This window comes from Perognathus longimembris, chromosome 23, assembly GCF_023159225.1.
Source record: "Perognathus longimembris pacificus isolate PPM17 chromosome 23, ASM2315922v1, whole genome shotgun sequence".
Lineage (NCBI taxonomy): Eukaryota > Metazoa > Chordata > Mammalia > Rodentia > Heteromyidae > Perognathus > Perognathus longimembris.
Window position 1 is genome coordinate 31,514,150 of NC_063183.1, and position 22,920 is coordinate 31,537,069.

The 22,920-nt window shown below is 40.8% G+C and overlaps 1 protein-coding gene across 2 annotated transcripts; it reads right to left on the reverse strand.

The window, feature by feature from the left end:
- Positions 1–3,757: 3,757 nt before the first annotated feature.
- Snap23 (synaptosome associated protein 23) lies at positions 3,758–22,433 on the reverse strand. 2 transcript variants are annotated; one of them, XM_048332907.1, is made up of 8 exons: positions 22,410–22,433; positions 14,613–14,711; positions 13,753–13,794; positions 13,294–13,342; positions 12,503–12,620; positions 8,053–8,208; positions 6,495–6,639; positions 3,758–4,888 (listed from the first exon to the last, which is right to left on the reverse strand). In XM_048332907.1, the coding sequence occupies exons 2-8, from the start codon at positions 14,667–14,669 to the stop codon at positions 4,823–4,825; spliced, it is 633 nt and encodes a 210-aa protein (XP_048188864.1). In that variant the 5' UTR covers positions 14,670–14,711; positions 22,410–22,433; the 3' UTR covers positions 3,758–4,822. The 2 variants fall into 2 exon arrangements, with proteins under 2 accessions (XP_048188864.1, XP_048188863.1); XM_048332906.1 differs by having other exon boundaries at positions 14,613–14,728; positions 22,410–22,431.
- Between the last annotated feature and the right edge of the window lie 487 nt (positions 22,434–22,920).

Genomic DNA, 22,920 nt, shown 5'->3' on the forward strand with positions numbered 1-22,920 from the left:
ACTCAAGAGGCTGAGATCTGAAGACTGGTTCAAAGCCAGCCTGGGGCAGAAAAGTCTGTTACACTCTTATGTCCAGTTAACCACCAGAAAACTGCAAGTGGCTCGCTATGGTGCCCTTGAGCAGAAAAGCTCAGGCACAGCCGGCCCCACAACTGACAGACATAAATATACTAAGAGCCTACTGTGTCATCTACATTAAACACACTCTGACCTTTAGTTTGGGTTAGCTATTCTTCCCCCCCCCCCCCATGTACTGCTTCTTAATCTGGGGTGGGGGCTAAGAGTTGCCATTTATCAGGATTTTTTCTACTTTAACGTTTATTGCTTTTGTTGACCCATTAAACTTTTCTTTCAATATTTTATTGCTACTTCTAATAAATCAGCACTTACAAATTTAACTTCCATGTACTCATTTAATTATTACCAATCTCCATCCTGTAAGAATGAGTGACCACAGCCCTTTACCATTTGGATCCAGCCTTACTTTCAGACATTTTTCTTCCATTTATTTGCTTCATAACCCTAAAATTGTTCCTCTCCTTAAACTCGTGTTAGACGGTCTCTCCTCTCACTGCCATTTCATTGTTCATTGTCATGAAAGCCCTCTATTAAGATGCTCCTGCCCTCTGTCTGAGCCCTAAGTCTAAGCCGAATTAACTGTTTCTCCATCTGCCAGTACAGCACTTCTTACATGCTGTATTTCTCTCTCTTGCTAGAACTGAACTACTTGAGGTCAGAGTCTATAAAGTTGTATGCTCAAAATTATAGTAAACAATTTAGGCTGAAGTATGAGGTGTGACATATTAAGGAGACCCTGATTCTAACTTAGTAGCCCTTGGTCACTTTCTTTGGTTGTGCCATTACTGAGATCTGAACTCAGCTTTATACTTCCACTTGGCTCTTTCAAAAACTCAAGGTTGGTACTTTGCTACTTGAGCCACACCCCCCATTCCAGCTATTTGCTGGTTAAATGACACAGGAGTCTCACTGACTTTTCTGCCCAGGCTAGCTTCAAACTGAGACCCTCAGATCTCAGTCTCCTGAGTAGCTAGGATTGCAGGCCTGAGCCAAAAGTGCCCAGCTCACTTATTATTTCTAAGAGCTTGATGTGGACATCAGTATAATAGACAGAAAAAATAATAATGAGCCCTGGAATCAGAAAGATCATGGTTTGAACCCAAAGCCTACTGGCTTTCTGAACAATTTACTTTCATCTAAGTATGTATTTAGTATAGTGCCCATGACAAGAGTAAGAACTCAATAAACCAGGACATTTATCTCAATTACCAAGCTGGTATAGTTAAGTGTGAGTGGCTCACGCCCATCATTCTAGCTACTCAGGTACCTGAGATCCAAGGATCATGATTCTAAGCCAGACTGGACATCTCCAATTAACCAGCACAAAACCTCCCAGCTAGCGGTGTGACTCAAGCAGTACAGCATCAGCCATGAACAAGCTGAGCAAAAGTGAGAGGCCCTGAGTTCTAGCCCCAGAATAGGGAGGGAAAAAAATCAAAGTCAACATGGGACACTGGGTTGTTTGGTTGGATATTTTTGAACCTCCTTTGGTTCAAAGTTACATAACTAGTAAATGACTGAACTAAAATATAAACTTTAGTGGTCAGACTCCAGAGCTCATTAACCATTTGTCACCACCTCTCAAGAGAAATGGAGAGCCAGGTACCAGTGGCTCACGTGTAATCCTAGCTACTCAAGAGGCTGAGATCTGAGGATTGAGGTTCAAAGCCAGCCAGGGCAGGAAAGTCCATGAGACTTTTATCTACAATTAACCACCGGAAAACCAGAAGTGGTGCTGTGGCTCAAGTGCTAGAGCCTTGAGTTGAAGACAGGGACAGCACCCAGGCCCAAAGTTCAAGCCCCAGAACTGACAAAAACAAAAAACAACAACAAAAACAAAAACAAAAAAAACTGCCAAGTAGAGCAGTGGCTCAAAGTGGCAGAGCACTAGCCTTGAGCAAAAGAGCTCAGGAATAGTGCCAGGCCCTGAGTTCAAGTCCCATGACCAGCTAGAGAGAGGGAGGAAGGAAGGAAGGGAGGGAGGGAGGGAGGGAGTTTAAGTGCATATGCCTGTGATTCCAGCACATTGGAGGCTGAGGCAGGAGACTGAGAAAATAAGGTTAGTCTTTAAGTATTAGGGAAACCTCATCTCAAAAAAAAGAAAACAGGAATGGATCAGTTTCCAGAAAGTGTTATAGGAGAAAAAAAATTTAAAGTTTTAAAGCATCAGCTTCAATTTCTAGTGTATTATGTAGGCCTAATTTCTAAGGTCCTCCCTCTCTTCTTTTTTAGTGACAGAAGCTTGTAACTAGGGACCCAGGGCTGGCCTCTAAAGACCTCCAGGATTCTCACTTATGCATGGCTTACCATCATGTGCCTACTTCTCTGATGGGGGAGGGGAACTGGGTTGTCTTTCACCAAATCCATAAAGGGATTCCTGACCAAAAAGAGCTCCACTCCAGGGCTGGGGATATAGCCTAGTGGCAAGAGTGCCTGCCTTGGATACACGAGGCCCTAGGTTCGATTCCCCAGCATCACATATACAGAAAACGGCCAGAAGCGGCACTGTGGCTCAAGTGGCAGAGTGCTAGCCTTGAGCAAAAAGAAGCCAGGGACAGTGCTCAGGCCCTGAGTCCAAGGCCCAGGACTGGCCAAAAAAAAAAAAAAAAAGAGCTCCACTCCAAAGAAAAGAACAGCTATCATAAATTAAACTGCTGGACAATCTGGTGTCTTAGCATATACTCCTAACCGACTGTACTTTGGGTATCCTTCAAACTATTACCTTTTGCCAGAATAGTCTATGAAAAGCTTTAAGAGCATTTAGGTGCCGGGAGCTGGTGGCTCATGCCTGCAATACTAGCTGCCCAGGAGGTTGAGTTCTGGGGATCACGATTCAAAGCCAACCCGGTCTTATCTTCGATTAATTACCAGAAAACCAGAAGTGGTACTGTAGTTCAAAGTGGTAAAACACTAGCCTTGAGCAAAAAGAACTCAGGGACAGCACCCAGGCCCTGAGTACAAGCCCTACAACCCTCCCCCCCACCCCACCCCTCCACACAAAGAGCATTTAGGTGTTAAGCAATCTCTACTGCTTTGTACCTTTCTACTTGATACATTCATCTATTTCCACCTGCCATACTATACTCACTCTAACACTGAACATTTCTATGACAGAGGGTCTCATTGGGTCTCATTTTAAGTACTCTCCTCTTCACCCTCTGGAAGTTCCTGTATTAGGTGTATCTTCTGAAGTAAGTGGGTTGTAGTTCTCATGCCAAAACATCCATTCAGTCACTAGTGTATGTGAGCTCACGATTGAAATGAACCCATGACAAATCACAGAAAGTGCTGTAACTATTTCCAATAAGAATTGGAAAAGAGCCAACAGCAGCTTTCTGTTGGAGCGCTTCATAATTCATGGACCTTTGCTTTATTAAACTTGTTAAACATGAGCCAATGAAATTACTGCCTTGGAAATAACAGTCATAGAAACATGCTACCTATTTTAAAAGAATATAGTATACATTACAAAACTGTAAGAATCAAGCAGTGGTTGTTGGTTGAACCACTCCACATCATTAGCTCCGTAGTATACAGATTAGTTTTAAATAAAAGTAATGGATACAGAGTGGATTCTTTTAACACTGTTAAGGATCTACATAAACTTGATTATGGACATAGACCAATAGACAAGGCAAACACAGTAATAGTGCAATCATCAAGAATTACACCAAAGGCATAATTTTCCAAACCACTTTTAGTAAGACAATATAAATTCTTTTTAAATGTCTAAAGCTACACACAACCCAAAGCAATCTATTTATCTACCTGAGATCAAAATAAATTTTCCCTATCTAAACATAATCCTTAGCATTGAGGTAAATCTGAATTCACGTGATATACTTTGTCAAATTTTTCCAAAAAAATTTTCAGACCTGCTTTAGAAATTCTCATGTTACACACATATATATTTACTATTTTTTTTCTTCAAGGACTAATGACAAATATATGAGGTTAACAGGCCTGTAATGAGATCATGATAATATCAACAATATGAAAATAAAAAGCTACTCATTTGTACAAAGTGTTCCTGAATGTGCAATGTGAAATGGGGTCACAGAATCTATGTACATAACATACATGAATCACTAAGAATCCACAAACTAAACTCACTTTAACAGAACTCCTTCTATCCTCTTTGGAGCAATAGTTGCACAATATTGATGAACAACAAAAATATTTAGTATAAAAGCTCCACAGCCAAGTATATTAGCCTCAATTGGCAAAAACAGCAACTTAAGTTGAACGTTAAACCCAGCTAGATCTTTACTGTGGCTATGCATCTTTTTTTTGTGGCCTGTGTGTTTTGGTGAGGTAACCACTTTATCTCTGGCCCCTCCCCCTTGCCTCTTTCACCGACCACAGAACCAAAAACCAAACCAAAAAAAACAAAAAACAAAAAACCCATAGAACAAAAAATATCTCTACAGCTGCCTTCATGGCTGTCTTTGGCAATGCTTTCACATCTTGAAAGTGAAAGAACCTGCAGAATTAAGTGCGGGGTATGGAAACCAATCTAAGAACATGAACTGAGAAAGAAAATACTCAAAGGCTGAGAATCAATCTACCCTCAAAAGCAACAGAGAAAATAACAGAGTAGGGAGGCAGTTACTCCTCAGACCCTTCTTCCACACCATCTCCAATTAGAAGAATGTGAGAGCAAAATTCCGAACACTGCAAAGGTGAGGCCTTAGGAAGAGGAGCTGGAGAAGTGAGTGAATGATAAAGAAGTACAGCAGCAGCTTTAGCTGTCAATGAGTTTCTTTGCTCTGGTATTGGCAATGTCAATGCGATCTTTGTTGGTATCAGCCTGAAAAAAAAAGAAAGGAAAAGGTATCAGCATTACTTCACAAGGTAAGCCACATTTGAGCTGGGATACAACTCAGTAATACAGTACAAGCTTTGCAAGCACAGGCCCTGAGTTCAATCCCTAGCAATTAAAAGAGAAAAAAGGTTAAATTTTACATACTTCAGAAGTAAACACCACACTGGGAAAATTCAATAAATTCTTGAAATATATACACAACTCATTCTAAGAAATGACAGAATATAAAATTCACATGGGAAAAATCCTGGTAAATAAACATGACAAAGGTTTAACAGAAGACTTTGCCTGTATTTGATCAGTTTTATCATTTATTTGCAGTTTCACATGTATAAACTGGATTGTATCTTATAAGCAACAGCATTGTTGTCTACTTTTTTTTTTTTAGATAGGGTGTCCTTGCTCTTCACTGGTATTTCTGATGCAATTAGATATAATAAGAATGTTCTCTGAGCCACAGAATCTCAGAGCTACCCTAAGTCTGGTCCAGAGAGACTAAAATAACCTTCCCAAAGATCTTTGAAATAGATATATTATGACTAACAGCAATGTCTAAGTTAAAGTGATAGGTAATATGTAGCTCAAACCCAGACTACAATATTGAACTGTCTTAGAAACCATTATTTACTTGTCTTAGAACTATTATTTACTTCACACACGACTACAATTCTAACCACTCAAAAGGCTGAGATCTAAGGCTCACAGTTCAAAGCCAGCACAGGGAGAAAAGTCTGCAAAACTCCTATCTCCACTTAACCAGCAAAAAGCCAGAAGTAGAGGTACAGCTCAAGTGGTAAAGTACCACCCTTAAGTGATAAAGACAAGTGAGAACAAGAGACTCTTTGAGTTCAAGCCTGAGTTCTGGCACGCATGTGTGTACTCACGTACGCACACAAACACACATGCACAGACACAAAGAAAAAGTCAAGCTTAAACACTCATTGCATTCCTTAAGTACACAGGGATTTTAATAAAATGTGGCTTTTAGATTTGACTCATCCAAAACAATGGAGACAATTTCTCTTTCAGTATCTTTTATATCATGTAAAGTTAAAAAAAAATCAGTTTCTCCATTAGTCACATAACTGCAAGAACTACTGGGCAGAACTGAGTTTTACTACAGACTTTTTTCTAAAATGAGGTTTCAGACACCTCCCGCACTGTGTGACTAGTTAATGAAAGTAGAATATTCAGAGGTGAAACAAAAGGCCATTCTCAAAGGTTCTAAGCTTAAAGGCTTAGATAAAACAACTTCACTCCAGGCACTGTCTTTTAGCTTTTTCACTACACCGTCCCTTAGCTTTTTCACTCAAGGATAGCACTTTACCATTTGTACCATAGCTCTATTTCCAGCTTTTTGGTAGTTTATTAGGAGATAAGAGTGTCATGGACTTTCTTACCCTGGCTGCAAACTGTGATCTTCAGATCACAGCCTTCTGAATAGCTAGGATTACAGGCATGAGTCACCAGCATTTAACTTTAAGGACAGGATGTTATTCTTCATTCTCCAAGAGTATCTAACATTGGCAGCCATTACTAAAATTACTACTAGACTGGTTGTATCACATTCTTGTGGCCATAAAGAATTTACCTTTTCTGTGATCCGGTCTATTTGTCGATTTTGAGTGTCAATTTCATTGCCCATGTCCAGGGCCATGTTCTTTAGATTTCCCAAGATACTGCCCACTTGATTCAGGTTGTCTTCCATCTCATCTTCTCTGGCATCATTAGTGATACTATGAAAAAGAGAGTTGGCTTTCTTTTTTGGTACAATAGAGGAAATCTGGCTTAATGTGAGTTGTTTTTTTAATTAAATATTTGGATTTACTTTTTTCTTTTTGGTCAGTCATGGGGTTTGAACTCAGGGCCTGAATGCTGTCCTTGAGCCTTTTTGCTAAAGGCTAGAGCTCTACCACTTTGAGTCATTGATCCACTTCCAGTTTGAGGGGGACTGACTGGAGATAAAACTCTCACAGTGGCTGGGAATATGGCCTAGTGGCAAGAGTACTTGCCTCATACACATGAAGCCCTGGGTTCAATTCCCCAGCACCACATATATAGAAAACGGCCAGAAGTGGCGCTGTGGCTCAAGTGGCAGAGTGCTAGCCTTCAGCAAAAAGAAGCCAGGGACAGTGCTCAGGCCCTGAGTCCAAGGCCCAGGACTGGCAAAAAAAAAACTCTCACAGTTTTCCTGCCTGGACTGGCTTTTAACCATGATCCTCAGATCTCTGTCTCCTGAGTAGCTATGACAGATCTCCGTCTCCTGAGTAGCTATGATTACAGGCATAAGCCCCCAGCACCCAGCTACATTTACTTTTTATATACTATGGAATTGACTAACTGTAACAGAGACTAGCCTGCAATGTCTGAGATGTTTACTATCTGGTCCTTTTTTTTTTTTGTCACCAGTCTTGGGCCTTGGACTCAGGGCCTGAGCACTGTCCCTGGCTTCTTTTTGCTCAAGGCTAGCACTCTTTCACTTGAGCCACAGTGCCACTTCTAGCCGTTTTCTATATATGTGTTGCTGGGGAATTGAAGCCAGGGCTTCTTGTATACAAGGCAAGCACTCTTGCCACTAGGCCATATTCCCAGCCCTACTATCCGGTCTTTTACAGCTATTCCATAGAAATCTAGTCAATTCCTGCAGGAGATATGTTTTGTGACATTTTCCCTACTTATAGAAGTGATCATGTCTTTCAATAATTTGCAGATAAAGAAAAAGTATGAAGTTAATCTTATTATTCATAGACTGTAATCACATTTGACGTGTATTCAGGAGTCAGGTTTGAAAATACATTTTAAAAATTGAATAGCTGGAAGAATGGCTCAGCAGTACAGTACCTAACGAATGTGAAGTCCTGAGTTCAAACTCCAACACTAGATAGATAGATAGATAGATAGATGATTAGATAGATAGCTGGCTGGGCATGGTGGTACTTGCTTATAATCCCAGCATTTGGGAGGGTGAGGCAGCAGGATTACAAATTTGAGAAGTGCCTCAGATGGATTCTGTCTCAAAAAAAGTAAAATAATAGTATTTCTATTAATTGAGTGAGGGTTCATTGTAGATAGCTACCCTCTGTCCTCAAGTGAAACATTCATTAGGAAATGTGTGGAAACATGGGGAAAAAAAGAGGGTAATGGCATACCGCTTAATGTATCCACCACTGGCTGCTCCTGTGGTTTGCTGAGGTTGACCATTTGTTACTCGGCCTGGTTGTTTAGATACTACATTGCTAGTTGAGTTGTCTCCACCATCTCCCCATGTTGCCTTATAGGATTTACCAGATTCAAAATTCTTCGTCCTATATGAGTGTAGACAGACATATGGAAAAGCAGGAGGGGAATTGAAATTATTAGTGCCTGTTACCTGAAACATAACCCTGATGCCTTTAGGAGTAACATATGGCTACAACTAACTCCATTATACTAGGCTCCACAGCAATTTAGGAAAAAGGTAAGTATGGGAAAGCCACAGACATTAAATCATTTTAGTTTCATTCTTTTTTTTTTTTTTTTTACCAGTCCTGAGGCTTAAACTCAGGGCCTGAGCACTGTTCCTGGCTTCTTTTTGCTCAGGGCTAGCACTCTGCCACTTGAGCCACAGCACCACTTCCAGCTTTTTTTATATGTGGTGCTGAGGAATCGAACCCAGGGCTTCATGTATACAAGGTAAGTACTCTTGCCACTAGGCCATATTCCCAGCCCCACATTAAATCATTTTAAGTCAAATACTTCTACCATATCTTCACTAAACTGTTACAGTAGCAAAATGTGACTATTTCTGTAGGGCTTTTTCATTTAGGAGTTTATTTTCCTCTCATTAGAAATAAACAAATCTAAGTGTCTTAAAAACAAAAACATATGTTGCATATATAGATCTGACAGGCCCCAAACTCATTGGGATGTACTATTCAAACTGGTATAACTGGCAGGAACCTATGAAGTGGCATTTTGTTTATCTAGAGACAGGGCTATCACTATGAAAGTTTGATGGCCTTGAACTCCTGACCCTCTTGCCTCCCTCCACCTTCCAAGTGCTGGGATTACTGGCCTGTGCCACCTTACCAGAAAGAAAGTAACTTCTTCTTGTTTGCCATTCTTGGACTTGTACTCATGGCCTGGGCAACTGTCCCTGAGCTCTTTTGTTCACATTGGCACTCTACCACTTGAGCCAAGGCTCCACTTCTGGCTTTTGTGGTTAATTGGAGATAAGAGGCTCATGGATTTTCCTACCCAGGCTGGCTTCAAACCATGATCCCCAGATCCCAGCATACTGAGAAGCCAGGATTACAGGGATGAGCTACCAGTATCCAGCCAGAAAGCAAACTTTTAAATGGCTGTCACAGATGGTAGGGTTTTTTTTTTTCTATTTGCTTTCATTAAGTATTTTTATACTTTTCTATAAACAAAGTTATATGCTGCTACAATATTGGTCTGATTTATTCTAAATTGTATGTTAATGAAAAAGTTTCATAATTGTAAAAGTTACAAAAGCAAAAAAGAAATTCTATGAAAAAACAAGCTCCTTCCTTAACAGGCATACATGGACTCTGCCAAATCTATCATTATATCTTAGGCCCTACAGACTAATTCTAGAGGAAGGGGACTGCTTAGCATAATGGCACACACCTGTAATATCAACACTTGGGGATGGCAGAGGCAGGAGGACTGAGTTCATGGTCATCTGTCTCAAAATAACAAACACACACACACAAAAAGGCAAGAGAGCACTACTACATTTTTTTTGAAAAAGGCACTGAAAAGGCAAAGTTTATCACCGTGAAAAGCTAGTTCTCAAAGTGCCTATCTTGGTTCCACCTTAAGTTTGCACAATATTTCTCATTTTTATTATTTTGTTTTATTAATCAAATAAACATGTTTAATCTTTTGTGGATCGAGGTGGGAGATGCAGTTTTTAAATGAATATTTTCATAGAGTAATCTATTAGTTTAGTGAACCTATTTGCATGTACTTTTTTTTGGTCAGTCATGGGGTTTAAACTCAGGGTCTGCTCTCCCTGAGTTTTTCTGCGCAATGTCAGTGCTATACTACTTTGAGCCACGGTGCCACTTCCAGTTTTCTGGTGGTGGTTGATTGGAGAAAGAGTCTCGCAGACTTTCTGGCCTGGGCTGGCTTTGAATGGTGATCCTCAAATCTCAGCCTCCTTAGTAGCTAAGATTATAGGTGTAAGCCACCAGAGCCCAGCTAATATGCCTGCCCGTCTGTCCGTCCTTCCTTCCTTTTTTTCTTCTTTTTTTTTGGCTGGTCCTAGGGCTTGAACTGAGCTTGAGACAGCTTGAGCTGTCTCTGAGCCTCTTTGTGCTCAAGGCTAGCACTCTACAACTTGAGCCATAGTGCCACTTCTGACCTTTCTGAGTAGCTTAGTGTAGATAAGAGTCTCACAGGGGCTTTTCTGCCTAGGCTGGCTTCAAACCTCAATCCTTAGATCTCACCCTCTGGAGTAGCTAGGACTACAGGTGTGAACCACCAGCGCCCGACTGTACTCTTTCTTTTTTTTTTAAATTTTTTTATCTATCTATTTATTTATTTTGCCAGTCTTGGGGCGTGGACTCAGGGCCTGAGTACTGTCCTTGGCTTCTTTTTGTTCAAGGCTAGCACTCTACCACTTGAGCCACAGCGCCACTTCTGGCCATTTTCTGTATATGTGGTGCTGGGGAATTGAACCCAGGGCTTCATGTATAGGAGGCAAGCACTCGTGCCACTAGGCCATATCCCCCATGCACCTGTACTCTTTCTTAATAGTAAGTAGTTCAGGTTTCCAGGTAAAATTCGGAAGTAGAGTAATAGTATAAATATATTAATTTACCACAAAGCTAATAACCATAACATTTTTTTCTGTTTGTGGCTAGATTTGCAATTCATTTTTGGATTTGACAGTGACCTAAATCATGGGGAATCCAAACACTAGAAGCAATACTTTCATAAAGGATAGCTTTGTTCGGAATCAGAAAGGAGTATGGAAATTTAAATAAGGTAGGATGTTAAAATCAATATCCTATGAAGAGAGATGCACAGAGCCTGAATTACCTCACTTTTGACAAGAACTACACTGTAGCTGCTGTCTGCAAAAAGCAACCTACTTAAAGCTTAGAAAGCTTCAGGAATGTTTCTACTTTGTTAATACTAGTGCTACTTAACAAAAATTTATTAGTTGGACCTATTAGTCTAAGGGAGCTGTAAGATTCTTTGGTAGGGCCTATCTTTTGTCTGACAGCAAGAACAAGGAAGAACAAATGCACTTGACATTCTACACCACAGGCACAGGAACTGATGAGACAGTCTCCACCATTCATTCACAGGAGCACATGCACAGAAACGTCACTTGAAGCGTCACCTTTAGACAGCAGGTTAGCAGCCCAGACTGCGCCACAAGACTGCATCTGAAAGTTCCCTGTGATCAGTTACTGAGCCCGGCTTCTGATGTTAGATCTTCATTTTTAGTAAGCAGATTAGAAAGGAAGAGATTAAAGGGAGAGAATGAAATCCAGAAAACAGTAAGTGCCAGTCAAACAGAACAGCAGCAGGTTTAGCATTTGAAAACCATAACGTATTGAAATTCTTGCCTTGTTTTGCAGAAATAACCAACACCTGAGAATCTAGATAAGAGAGAAAAACAGAGAAAACAAAAAAACCAAGGAAACTGTTTAAACCATGGCACACTTCATGTTTCAGCTTGTCTGGGTGATGACATTCTTCCCTAAAATTATAAAAATTATTATGAAAGAAAGCAGCTACCACTGGTACCATTGTAGAACTTCCTCTCTTCTGAGTGAATATATATGTTAATTACTTCTACTCTGAATATTGTTTGCATTCTAATTTTAAAAATAATTTTATGTCTAACCCTTTCCCTTCAGTAAACATGTTTTTCAAGGTCATATAATCCACAAGTATTTATGTATTTACTGAGTATCTACTACAGATCATATACTATCTGAGGCAGAAAACAATTACAATAAATAAAAGAGACAGGGCCCTTCCTGTGGTTGTACCTGCACTACCAATGTATCTTATCTGAGTACATTGGAAACTGTATATGCTGGTATTAGAACAAGGAAAGTGAAAGGGAATATCAAAATCGAGAGACAAAGGGTAAAAAGAAAAATGACTACAAAAGCAATACTTGCAAAACTGTTTGGTGTAAACCAACTGAACAACTCATGGGGGGGAGAGAAAGCGGGAGGGGAAGGGGGAATGAGGGAGGAGGTAACAAACAGCACAAGAAATGTACCCAAGGCCTAACGTATGAAACTGTAACCTCTCTGTACATCACTTTGACAATAAATAAGAGAAAAAAAAACTAAAAAAAAAAAAATTTAGGAAGAGATTAAATTTAAGAATAAATTAACTATTTCAGTTAAAAAAAAAAAAAAGAGAGGGCCACAGGCATTCCCTATGCATCTTTGTATTTCTGACTGGTATAGTCACTCCAAATAAGAAGTGACAGCTTTGTCAATCGCTTTTGAAAAACAAAGATGAACTCCTTCTACCAGAAGGGAAGACGGTGTTTAACTGCCTCAGTCTACTTACTGTGGGGAAGGGAGCATGTGAGGTGGTTTCAACTTATCAACTCACCTATTACATGGGCAGACACAAAGGCCACAGCACTTGTTGAGTTCTGTTAAGGTCTTCTCTGCCTCTCTCATGTCTTTATTTATTTGGTCCATGCCTTCTTCTATGCGGTTTAATTGTTCTAAGAATAAGTGGTGAGAGTTAAATTTTGTGATACATTCAATGTTGACCAGAAAATCTTATTATAGAGCAGCAAACTCTAACCCAAAATCCACCGATGCCAGGTCATAGTGAGTAAGAACACCCTGATATACTGATCTAGAGACACCTGTTGTTTCATTGTAGAAAGAACTTTTCTAAAACACACACACACACACACACAGTGTTGACAAGAAGCATGTGAAGGGTGGACAGAGTTCACTCTTCCAACTAAGTATACTTTGGCCAGACCATAACAGGCTCAAAACCTGAGGGCTATCACAAGACTAATAAAAACTAGACCATAAGACTCAGAGCAAATTCAAATAGAATATTTCTAAGGTCATCACAATTTAGTCCTGCTTTAGAACTTAACTACTTTTTGAGGATGATGAAAGTTTATCATAATATTTAATGTACATATGACAAATACATATAACCAGCTAGGCTGGCCTAACACACACTTGGTATGCAGTTGGGCATTGCTGCCTGTCATTTCAAATCAGCAGTAAACATGATACAATTCAAGCCAGAAGAGAAGAGAGAAGCTTAACACTCAAATCTTACAAAAGCTGGAATTTGTAAGTGGATGATTTCACAGGGGTTTTTGGCACTATAAGTTAAAAATTACATTTTCTCCAATGACTTCAACTCACCCCCTTGTTCATCCAGCATATTTATGGTCTTAATTCCTGCATCTTGAGACTAAAAAGAAGGGGGAAAAAAACATGATAGCACAACAAAATAAACCCAAAACAATGGAACAAATACTATAAGACCTCATAAGTACCAAGAAAAAAATCAAATAGGAGCCTAAATTCTTAATATAAACTTCACCTCCAAAGGGCCACAATAAAACTAGGAGTCTGAAACTAAAACCTTAATCATATTAAACATCCCACAGTATTATAGACTTGTGGTAAATTCACCTTCCCATTAATATTACAATATTGTTGTCAAAGGGGAAAACAGAACAGGCCTGTAAGTGTATAGTGTGACAATCCCAACAATTTCAAGTTTCAAATAATAACATGTATTACTATAACACCAATTCTAGCTACCAAAATCCCTCCCATAAACGTCTATGTTTACTTAACTTGATGAACACGTCTTACCTCAATGGCTAAACTCAGGATTCTCCTTGTGCTTTCCAGAGACTAGAAAAAAATACAAAGGAATTTTAGCATTCTAAAACATGTAGCGGAGGAAAGGAGGAATGCTGACCATAGGCCATACTCTGATGATGCTATTCTATAAAAATTCTCAGCCCAGCTGAGTGCCAATAGCTCAAGCCTATAATTTTAGCTACTCAGGAGGATGAGATCTGAGGATGGAGGTTTAAAGCCAGACTGGGCAGACAAATCTGTGAGGCTCTTTATTTGCAATTAACCAATCAAAAAGTTGGAAGTAGAGGCTTGACTCAAGTAGTAGAGTGCCAGATATGAGAAAAAAAAAAAAAAACCACAAAAACAACTGAGCAAGACAGTGAGGCCCTGATTCAAGCCTCTGTACTGACATCAAAACAATACAAACTGCCAGCTCATCTCAGTCCATCCCTCACTTTACAACAAAACAAAGTAAGCTGGTCACTACACTTTTATTTTCTTCTTAACAGGTGCTCCTCAAGACAAAATTTAAGAGGATTGAGTACATGGAGTTGGTAAAACTTTAATGTAGGAGGAAATTCAAGTGTGTTGCACAGGTATTAAGAAATTGTTAAGTAAAAAACCAAAGCCTGGAATCCCTTCCAGAATTACAGTAACATTTAAGTAATGACTACCTAGAAAAATGATACAAAATCTTTTCACTTCTGTAGTTTCCGCTGAGCTGAAAAAAGAGGAAGGAACAAGAGCACTGTGGGGCAAATGAACTGATAGTAAGAGACCTGGAGGAGGCCAAAGTAGGCTTTAAGAAACCCTCTCCTCCTTCCACTGTGAAAACTCAATCAATTATTAATTGTAAGTAAAACATTTACCTCATCAGTAACTTGGTTAGCCCTCAGCTGAATTTCTTCTGATGACAGATTATCCATGATGAATCAGAACTCAGGCACAGAAATGGAAATGTGGATATTCTAGAAATGTAGATATCCTAGAATATAAGATACACAAAAGTTTGTTTGAGCCAGGAATTGAGGAGTACACCTATAACCCACTACTTCAGAGGCAAAGTAAAGAGAATCTTGAGTTTGAGGCTAGTTTAGACTAATAGCAGATTCTATCTTTTTAAAAAAAAAAAAAAAAAGGTTTTTTTGAGCACAGAATGTAGCTTAAAGGAACTAAGGTATTTTCCAGACAAATAGGATAAAAGAATTGATCATTTACTGATCTCTCTATATGATGAGTAAAGGAATTAAGGCCAAGAGAATAAGGATATTTTAATGCTAAGTAAGTCAAAAGGTACATCTAAAACAAAAGTACTCTTTCCTGGAAAAATGATCCCTCTATTTAGAAGAGCCGACACCAGTGACTTACAAGCTTTGAGAGACTATGAAAATAAAAGTAAGTTCTTCTTTGCACAATGTTCTTTTGTATTTTTTTTGAATTTAGGAAAGCACTAAAGTGAAGACTAAGGAAAACAATATAATTCAAAAGTATGTGTATAAAGAACACAGACATTAACTAGGCACCAGTGGCTCATACCTGTAATCCTAGCTTCTTAGAAGGCTGAGATTTAAGTATCACAGTTCAAAACCAGCCCAGATTTAATATAAAGCTAGAGGAGAACCAACACGTGTCCCATTATGTTTATTACCCTATATATTTTTTGTAATTTATTTATTAATTAAACAAAAATTTTTTGACAAGGTGTTGTGTAAAAAGGGTACAGTTACATAGTAGGGCAGTGTGTACATTTCTTGTGATATCTTACACCCTGTTTTTCTTTCCCTTCCCTATAGGTCAGATAGACATATATACAATACACAATGTACCAAGAACATATACAGTAGCCACGTGGCCTATGCCAAAGAAAATTCGCCTAGGGCTTTAAATGTCAACATTAGACAATATGTCGACAGTAGTCTTATATGAATGTACATACATAGCTTTTGAGCTATTGTATTCCACTGAGAGGTCAATTTTTGACCTTTATATGTTGAGTAGTTGTTTGGTTTTAGTTACATAGTGTTGGGTCGCTGCCCCAATCCTGTGAGAAATACCATTTGACAAGCAGTTTTTGGTTTCACAGACCTGGTCTCTACTGTCTCTCCGTCACCCCATCTTAACAGTCATATATCAGGGAGATCATGCCCCTTTGTTTTCTGTGTTCTAGGCTTGTCTCGCTCAACATTATTTGTTCGAGTTCTGACCATTCCCTGAGAATAACAATATTTCACCATTCCTAATCGCTATGTAGTATTTGTGTATAAGTACCATATTTTTTGGATCCATTCATCTGTGGAGGGGCATCTGGGTTGATTTCATACTTTGGCTATTGTGAATTGTGCAGCGATAAACATGGAAGTGCAAATGTCTTTTTGATATCTTGGGACCTGCTGTTCAGGATAGATGCCTACGAGTGGTATGGCTGGGTCATATACCCTATATTTTTTGAACTAAGAGAAGTCCATGAGACTCTTATCTCCACCCAGAAGTGGAGCTATGGATCAAGTGGTGAAGCACTAGCCTCAGTGAAAAGGCTAAAGCACTCTAGTCCTGAGATCAAGCCCCAGTACCAAAAAACAAACAAAAAACCCACAAAAAATGACTTGTACAGTACGCCAGAATTCCTCTTCTAATTGCTTGCAGTGTTTGTCACTTTAATGAAGTTTTTTTTTACATATAGTTTTTATAGGGTTTTTTTTTTTTTTCCAGAGCTGAGGACCGAACTGGGGGCCTTGCGCTCGGCAGGCAGGCGCTCTTCCTGAGCCAAATCCCCAGTCCCTTTAATGAAGTCATTAAGAAACTGTATACATTAAGAAAGCCTTGGGGCTGGGGATATGGCCTAGTGGCAAGAGCACTTGCCTCGTATACTTGAAGCCCTGGGTTCGATTCCCCAGCACCACATATACAGAAAATGACCAGAAGTGGCACTGTGACTCAAGTGGCAGAGTGCTAGCCTTGAGCAAAAAGAAGCCAGGGACGGTGCTCAGGCCCTGAGTCCAAGGCCCAGGACTGGCAAAAAAAAAAAAAAAAAAAAAAAAGCCTTGTAGGGGCTGGGAATATGGCCTAGTGGTACAGTGCTTGCCTCACATACATACCCTGGGTTCGATTCCTCAGTACCACATATATAGAAAAAGCCAGAAGTGGCGCTGTGGCTCAAGTGGCAGAGTGCTGGCCTTGAGCAAAAAGAAGCCAGGGACAGTGCTCACGCCCTGAGTACCATCATCATGAGGTCTTTGTAATATTTTCAGATGGGAAATTGGCCACGAGTAACAGGAACTATAGAATTGTGAAAGTACAGATTAGAGGAAACTATTGCACAAGACTTTTTTTTTTTTGTGCCTGTCCTGGCTTGAACTCAGGGCCTGGGTGCTGTCTCTGAGCATTTTTTGCTGAAAGCAAATGCACTCCAACTTGAGCCACAGCTCCAAATGGTGCTTTTTTGGTAGTTATTCGGAGATAAAAGTCTCAAGAGCTTTCTTGCCGAGGTTGACTTCAAACTCCCATCCTTATATATCAGCCTCCTGGGTAGATTACAGGCATGAACCACCAGCACCCATCTTAGAAGTGAGGTGAGGAAATGGGTTAAGTTAGGCAGGCTAAATTAGTGACATTAAGACAGGAGAACCCAAAGCCAGAAATTAAAATTAGACACTATATTAATAGGCAACTTGAAGTCCCTCACTCCCCATTAGGCTATAACAGCTGGCCATGTTCTTAATTGTGCTCTAGTGATTTGCCTGAAGCTCTGAGTAAAGATCTGAAGAAAAAACATTTGAGCTGGGAACCAATGGTTCACACCTGTAATCCTAACTACTCAGAAGACTGAGATCTGAGAATTACTATTTGAAGCCAGTGTGGGCAGCCAAGTCTGTGAAACTCATCTCCAAATAACCAGAAAATAGCCAGAAGTAGAGGAGTGGCTCAAGTGGTAGAGCTCCATCCTGGAATGAAAAAACCAAGCAAGAGCACAAGGCCTAGTACTCACATACACAAAGAATTATGATTTTAGATTACCCTTTGATAATTCTTTAAATGTCACAGTACAGGACTAAGAATCTCTGTGTGGATCTATGTTTTTGTTTAAATGGTGGGGCTTGAACTCAGGGCCTGAGTACTGTCCCCGAGCTCTTTCGCTCAAGGCTAGCACTATACCACTTTGAGCCACAGCACCACTTCAGGTTTTCTGGTGGTAATAAATTGGAGATAAGAGTCTCGAGGACTTTCCTTCCCAGGCTGGCTTCTAACTGCAAACCTTAGATCTCAGCCTCCAGAGTAGCTGGGATTACAGGTGTGAGGCACTGGCACCCATCTTTATATCTATGTTTTATATGTTGGAGGATAGGGTGGCTTAAAATGGCAGACAGAAGATAGACTGTGAGTATTAAGTAGCTAGGTAGCTAGGAATGGGTAATGTCCAACTCATGGGCCAAATAAGGTCTGCAAAATCAATGATTTGGTACATGAAAGGACAGACTTGTGTGCTTCTAAGTATGGCTGTCCCCCATCCATTTGCCTATACGGCCCTCAGATGATATTATAAATATCCAATTAGCTCTTGACAGAAAAAAGGTCCCTCATCTCTCAACCCAAAGTAATCTCAATTGCCAAAATAAATTTAAAACAATTTAAGCTTTAGAACTCACTAAAACAAAATGAGATTTCAGAAAAATATAATGATCAATAATTTAAATATTTTAGTAGTAATAGGAGCTAAAATAAAACTAAAACATCAGTAAATTTAAATCAGTGCAAATTAAGCCTCTACGAATGCTATTAACTGGGTTGCAGCTCAGTGGTAAATTGTTTGCCTGTCGTGCATGAATCCCTGGATTCATGCCCAGCACTGTCAAAAAGTACAGTACATGCTATTTCCTGGCTCCACAATCAACTTCCTCCAATTGTTGGAGGCACTAAATCCATCTGTTTCACACTTCTATCCAAAAAAAGATCAGTCTTTGTCATCTGATGCTCTAAGTATGGTACTAGAATTTAAAAGTTCAGCACATTTGGGTGCAAACAACATTTTACATCATAAATGACTATACATGCACATACACATATAATGCAAGCAGCAAAAACATTTCTAAAGTGTCTGAGACAGAGGAACAAATGTAGGGGAAAAGGGAGACCTTAATTTAGGAAGGAACAAACTGAAAAGCAACTGATTTCACAAAAAATGCCAAAAAGCTAGCATCTTCCTATTCTACTGTGCTTTCATCTAATAACACCAGGTAAATTTGCTAGAATTCATAAACTCACCATAATGAATATCCTGGGCTCATAGAATTTTCAAGCCTACTTGTCAAATTCTACCCTTCATTTCATTTTAAACATAAGATTAGACCCAAAGCCGTATTTTTCAAAGTACAGAGCAAGAACATGAGATGATTTTTTAGTTGTTACATACAGATAATTATGCACTTACTAATTATATATTATCACAATGTGTCCTAGAAAAAGGTATAAAATACCTGGGCATGGTGACTCAAACTTGTAATCCCAGCATTCAGGAGGCTGGGGCAAGAAGATTAAGAATTTGAGCCCAGCCTGGGCTACATAATAAAACCTAGTCTCAAACCAGATGTAATGGCACACACATGTAATCTTAGCTACTCAGGAGGCGAGGGAGGAGTAATGAACTCTTAATAGGTTCTCACTTTGGAAAAGAGTAACATTTTTAAGTTCATTTAAAACACTCTTAAAGTAAGTGTGGGGATGGGAATATGGCCTAGTGGCAAGAGTGCTTGCCTGAAGCACTGGGTTCAATTCCCTAGCACCACATATGTAGAAAATGGACAGAAGGGGCACTGTAGCTCAAGTGGCAGAGTGCTAGCCCTGAGCAAAAAAGAAGCCAGGGAAAGTACGCAGGCCCTTGAGTACAAGACCAAAGACTGGCAAAAAAAAAAAAAAGTAAGTCTGGGGGTTGGGAATGTGGCTTAGCAGTAGAGTGCGTGCATGAAGCCCTGAGTTCAATTCCTCAGCACCACATAAACAGAAAAAGCCTGAAGTGGTACTGTGGCTCAGGAGGTAGATAGTGTTAGCCTTGAGTAAAAAGAGGCCAGGGGCAGTGCTCAGGCCTGCAGTGCAAGCCCCAGGACTGGAAAAAAATAAAATAAAATAAGTCTGAGCTGGGGGTATAGTTCAACATTACAGCACCTCCTTAAGTGCTATGGCTCAAGGCTCCAGGTTCAATTTCCAGGAGAAAACAAACAAAAACGAAGTAAAATAGTAACAGTACTCCAAATGGAAAAATTTGAAGTCAGAGAAGACTGACAGTTATCACAGGAGCACACCGTGTCTGTTTTTGTTCACATGATTTCTTCCTAGTTATATTCTGAATAATTGGAAAAGACATGACCTTTAGTTACGTGAACTTGTGTATTCTACTTAAGTTCATCCAGAGTTTAAGAAACAAACACCAAGATGAATACAGAAGTTCTACTGGTCATAGCAAAGAGTGCAATACTACCAGGAAAACAATGGCATGATAAGCCTATTCCTGTTCTGGAATTAGGACAAAGAAATTTCTTGGTGCATCCACATATCATATGCATCTGAAAAATAAAATGAGATCATTCCCAACCTAGATATGATCTGGTTTTCAGTCTACTGAAAGTGTATTTAGCTGGGTGCTGGTGGCTAACACCTGTAATTCTAACCACTCAGGAGGCTGAGATCTGAGGATAGAGTTCCAAAGATGGCCCAGGCAGGAAAGTCCATGAGGATTCCTATCACAAATTAAGCACCAAATGAAAAAGAAACGTTTCTTTTATTTGCTAATATTTATATAGTGTATTCTCATTACCACTTGCCAAGATCATGGATGACAAGCAACCAGTGGGTGCTTTAGGCATCAACTTTTGCTTGTGGTAGAAGTACTAATTTTTTAATCTTGCTATTAAATACTTTTCAGATTAAAAAGAGGCTGGGAATGTGGATCAGTGGTAGAGTGCTTGCCTAACCTTGAGAAAAGAAGATGCTCAGAGATAGAGCCCAGGCCCCAGGACTGGCAAAAAAAAAAAAAAAAAAGATTAAAAAGTTGGGTGTGAGGAAAAATAAGACTAACTGGAATATACTTTGGAATAAATGTGTGAAATGTGTGAAAAAACAAAATCTTCCTCTATATAACTAATGTAAGCTAACCATAATGTAAGCTAACAATAATAAATGCGAAAAAAAGCTGGGTGCGATGTCACATGCTCACCAGTTAGAGGCCACCCTGAGCAACATATGCAGAACATCTCAAAATATAAGGGAAAAAAGAAAATATCATTATATGTCAAAGCATTTTAGCTAATGATGAATTTCAAGTTTAAGTGTGGTATTCTCTAGGACAGCTGGCATTATGTGCACTACTAGTATTTTGACAGTCTTAAGAACCCTGGACCAGTGGCTCAGGCCTATAATCCTAGAAATTCAGGAGACTGAGATCTGAAGATGGCAGCTCAAAGCTAGCCTGAGTAGCAACGTACATGAGCTTCTTATCTCCAATTAACTACCCAAAGGCCAGAAGTAGAGAGAGCTGTGGTTCAAGTAATGGACAATCTTAAGAGACAAAGCTAAAGCCCTAGTACAGGTTAAAAAAAAAAAAAGGAAAAAGGAAAAGAAAGCAACAGGACAGATGGAGTTAAGAATCCTTTCAATTCTTAAAATACCTGCTAGTAAACATTACTTCCCCACGGCTTTGGGTACAGTTAGAAAGCTGCCAGTATCTAAACTCCCCTTTTAGTCACCATCCATGTCTAACCCCACTCTAGATGACAAATAGCAAATGGTAAAATGATAAGCCCTTCTCGTCGGTTATTTCCCCACCCCGCCCCCCAATCTGATGCCTTTCGGTTTCTTCTATCATCAGCTACTTTCCTAATATTCAAGTAACTTGATGATGAAGGGCGGAAAAAGCTTGGCAAAAGGAAAAAGTACTTCACAGTGAACACACACACACACACACACACACACACACCAATCAATACACACTACTGCAACCCAGGATGGTGAAAATCATTCTTTAACTGATCCTTTTCTTTGTGCGAGCCTGGGTCAGGAGGCAAGGGAGGGAGGGAGTTTCCTAGATAGCAGGATGAGTGCAATGGTATGAACCTCGGAGTCCTTCAGTTATCCCAGAACTATTTTTGTCTATCATCTCATCACCGGAGTCATTGAATCGTCTTATTAATCTTAACCAGCAAACACTGTAAAGCTTGGAAGTGAGGAACTAAGGGGTGATCATTGCTTGGCTCTCAGGAAGAATCCAGGCCTCCCCCCAGGTCGCCCCTGTCTCCGCCGGCCCCTCCAGTGACCCCATCTGGCCCCCCAGTCTCCGCCGGGCCGCCCATCTGGGCCCCCCAGTCTCCGCCGGGCCGCCCATCTGCCCCCCCCCGGGCTCTGCGGGGACCTCAGCTCGCCCCCCGGGCTCTGCAGGGACCCCCACCTCGCCCCCTCCCAGTCTCCGCCGGCCCCTTCATCGTCTACAGCGCCCGGCGCCCTCCTTCGGGGCCCAGCCCGTCTGGGCCGGAGCGCTCCCCCCCCCTCCCTTTAAGCCCGACCCTATACACACTTTCCAACCGACACCGTACATTTCTTCACCGCCCCCCCCCCCCGATATCACCTCAAATTTTCGCCCGCGCCCGGCCAGCTCCCTCGGACCCCACTTCTGGGAAGCTCACCGAGCGGTTCCGGGAACTCCTCTCTCTCTCTCTCTCTCTCTCTCTCTCGCCTCAGCTGCCCGCAAGCTCGGACACTCGGACCTGACCCAGGCACTGAACGCCGGACGCGCCTGCGCGCCTGCGCGCCGGCGGCCGCACGCGCATGCGCCTGCGCACTTCTCGGGCGCCGCGGTCGCAAACACGCCGCAGGCCGCTCCAGCCAATCACCGCGAGGCGGGTTTAAATCTCCCTGCCACGCCGGCGAGCTCCCCCCCTCCCCCGCCCCCTCCCCGCCCGCAGCCGGCTGGGCGGCGCGGGCTGCCCGGTGCCCGCAAAGGTCCTGGAGTTCGTTCATCCTTGTGGGACGTTGAGAGCCCCTATCGGCGAATGTGGGGGCGACATGGGTTTTAAAAAGCTGGCAGTGGGTCGCAGATGGTGGCCCACGCCCCAACAACGTAAGCTGGCTGTGGTGGTGTATGCTTATGATCGATCCCACTTAGACTGGGCAAAACAAACAAACAAAACGAATTCC

Bases quoted from the DNA above. Each gene is read 5' to 3' on its own strand.
- Snap23 (XM_048332907.1), bottom strand. From the start codon at position 14,669: ATGGATAATCTGTCATCAGAAGAAATTCAGCTGAGGGCTAACCAAGTT. The intron at 13,343-13,752 runs GTAAGACGTGTT...CCTTCTTTTTAG, and splicing joins TCCTGAGTTTAGCCATTGAG to TCTCAAGATGCAGGAATTAA. The intron at 6,640-8,052 runs GTATGCCATTAC...TCTTTTTCATAG, and splicing joins AGTGGTGGATACATTAAGCG to TATCACTAATGATGCCAGAG.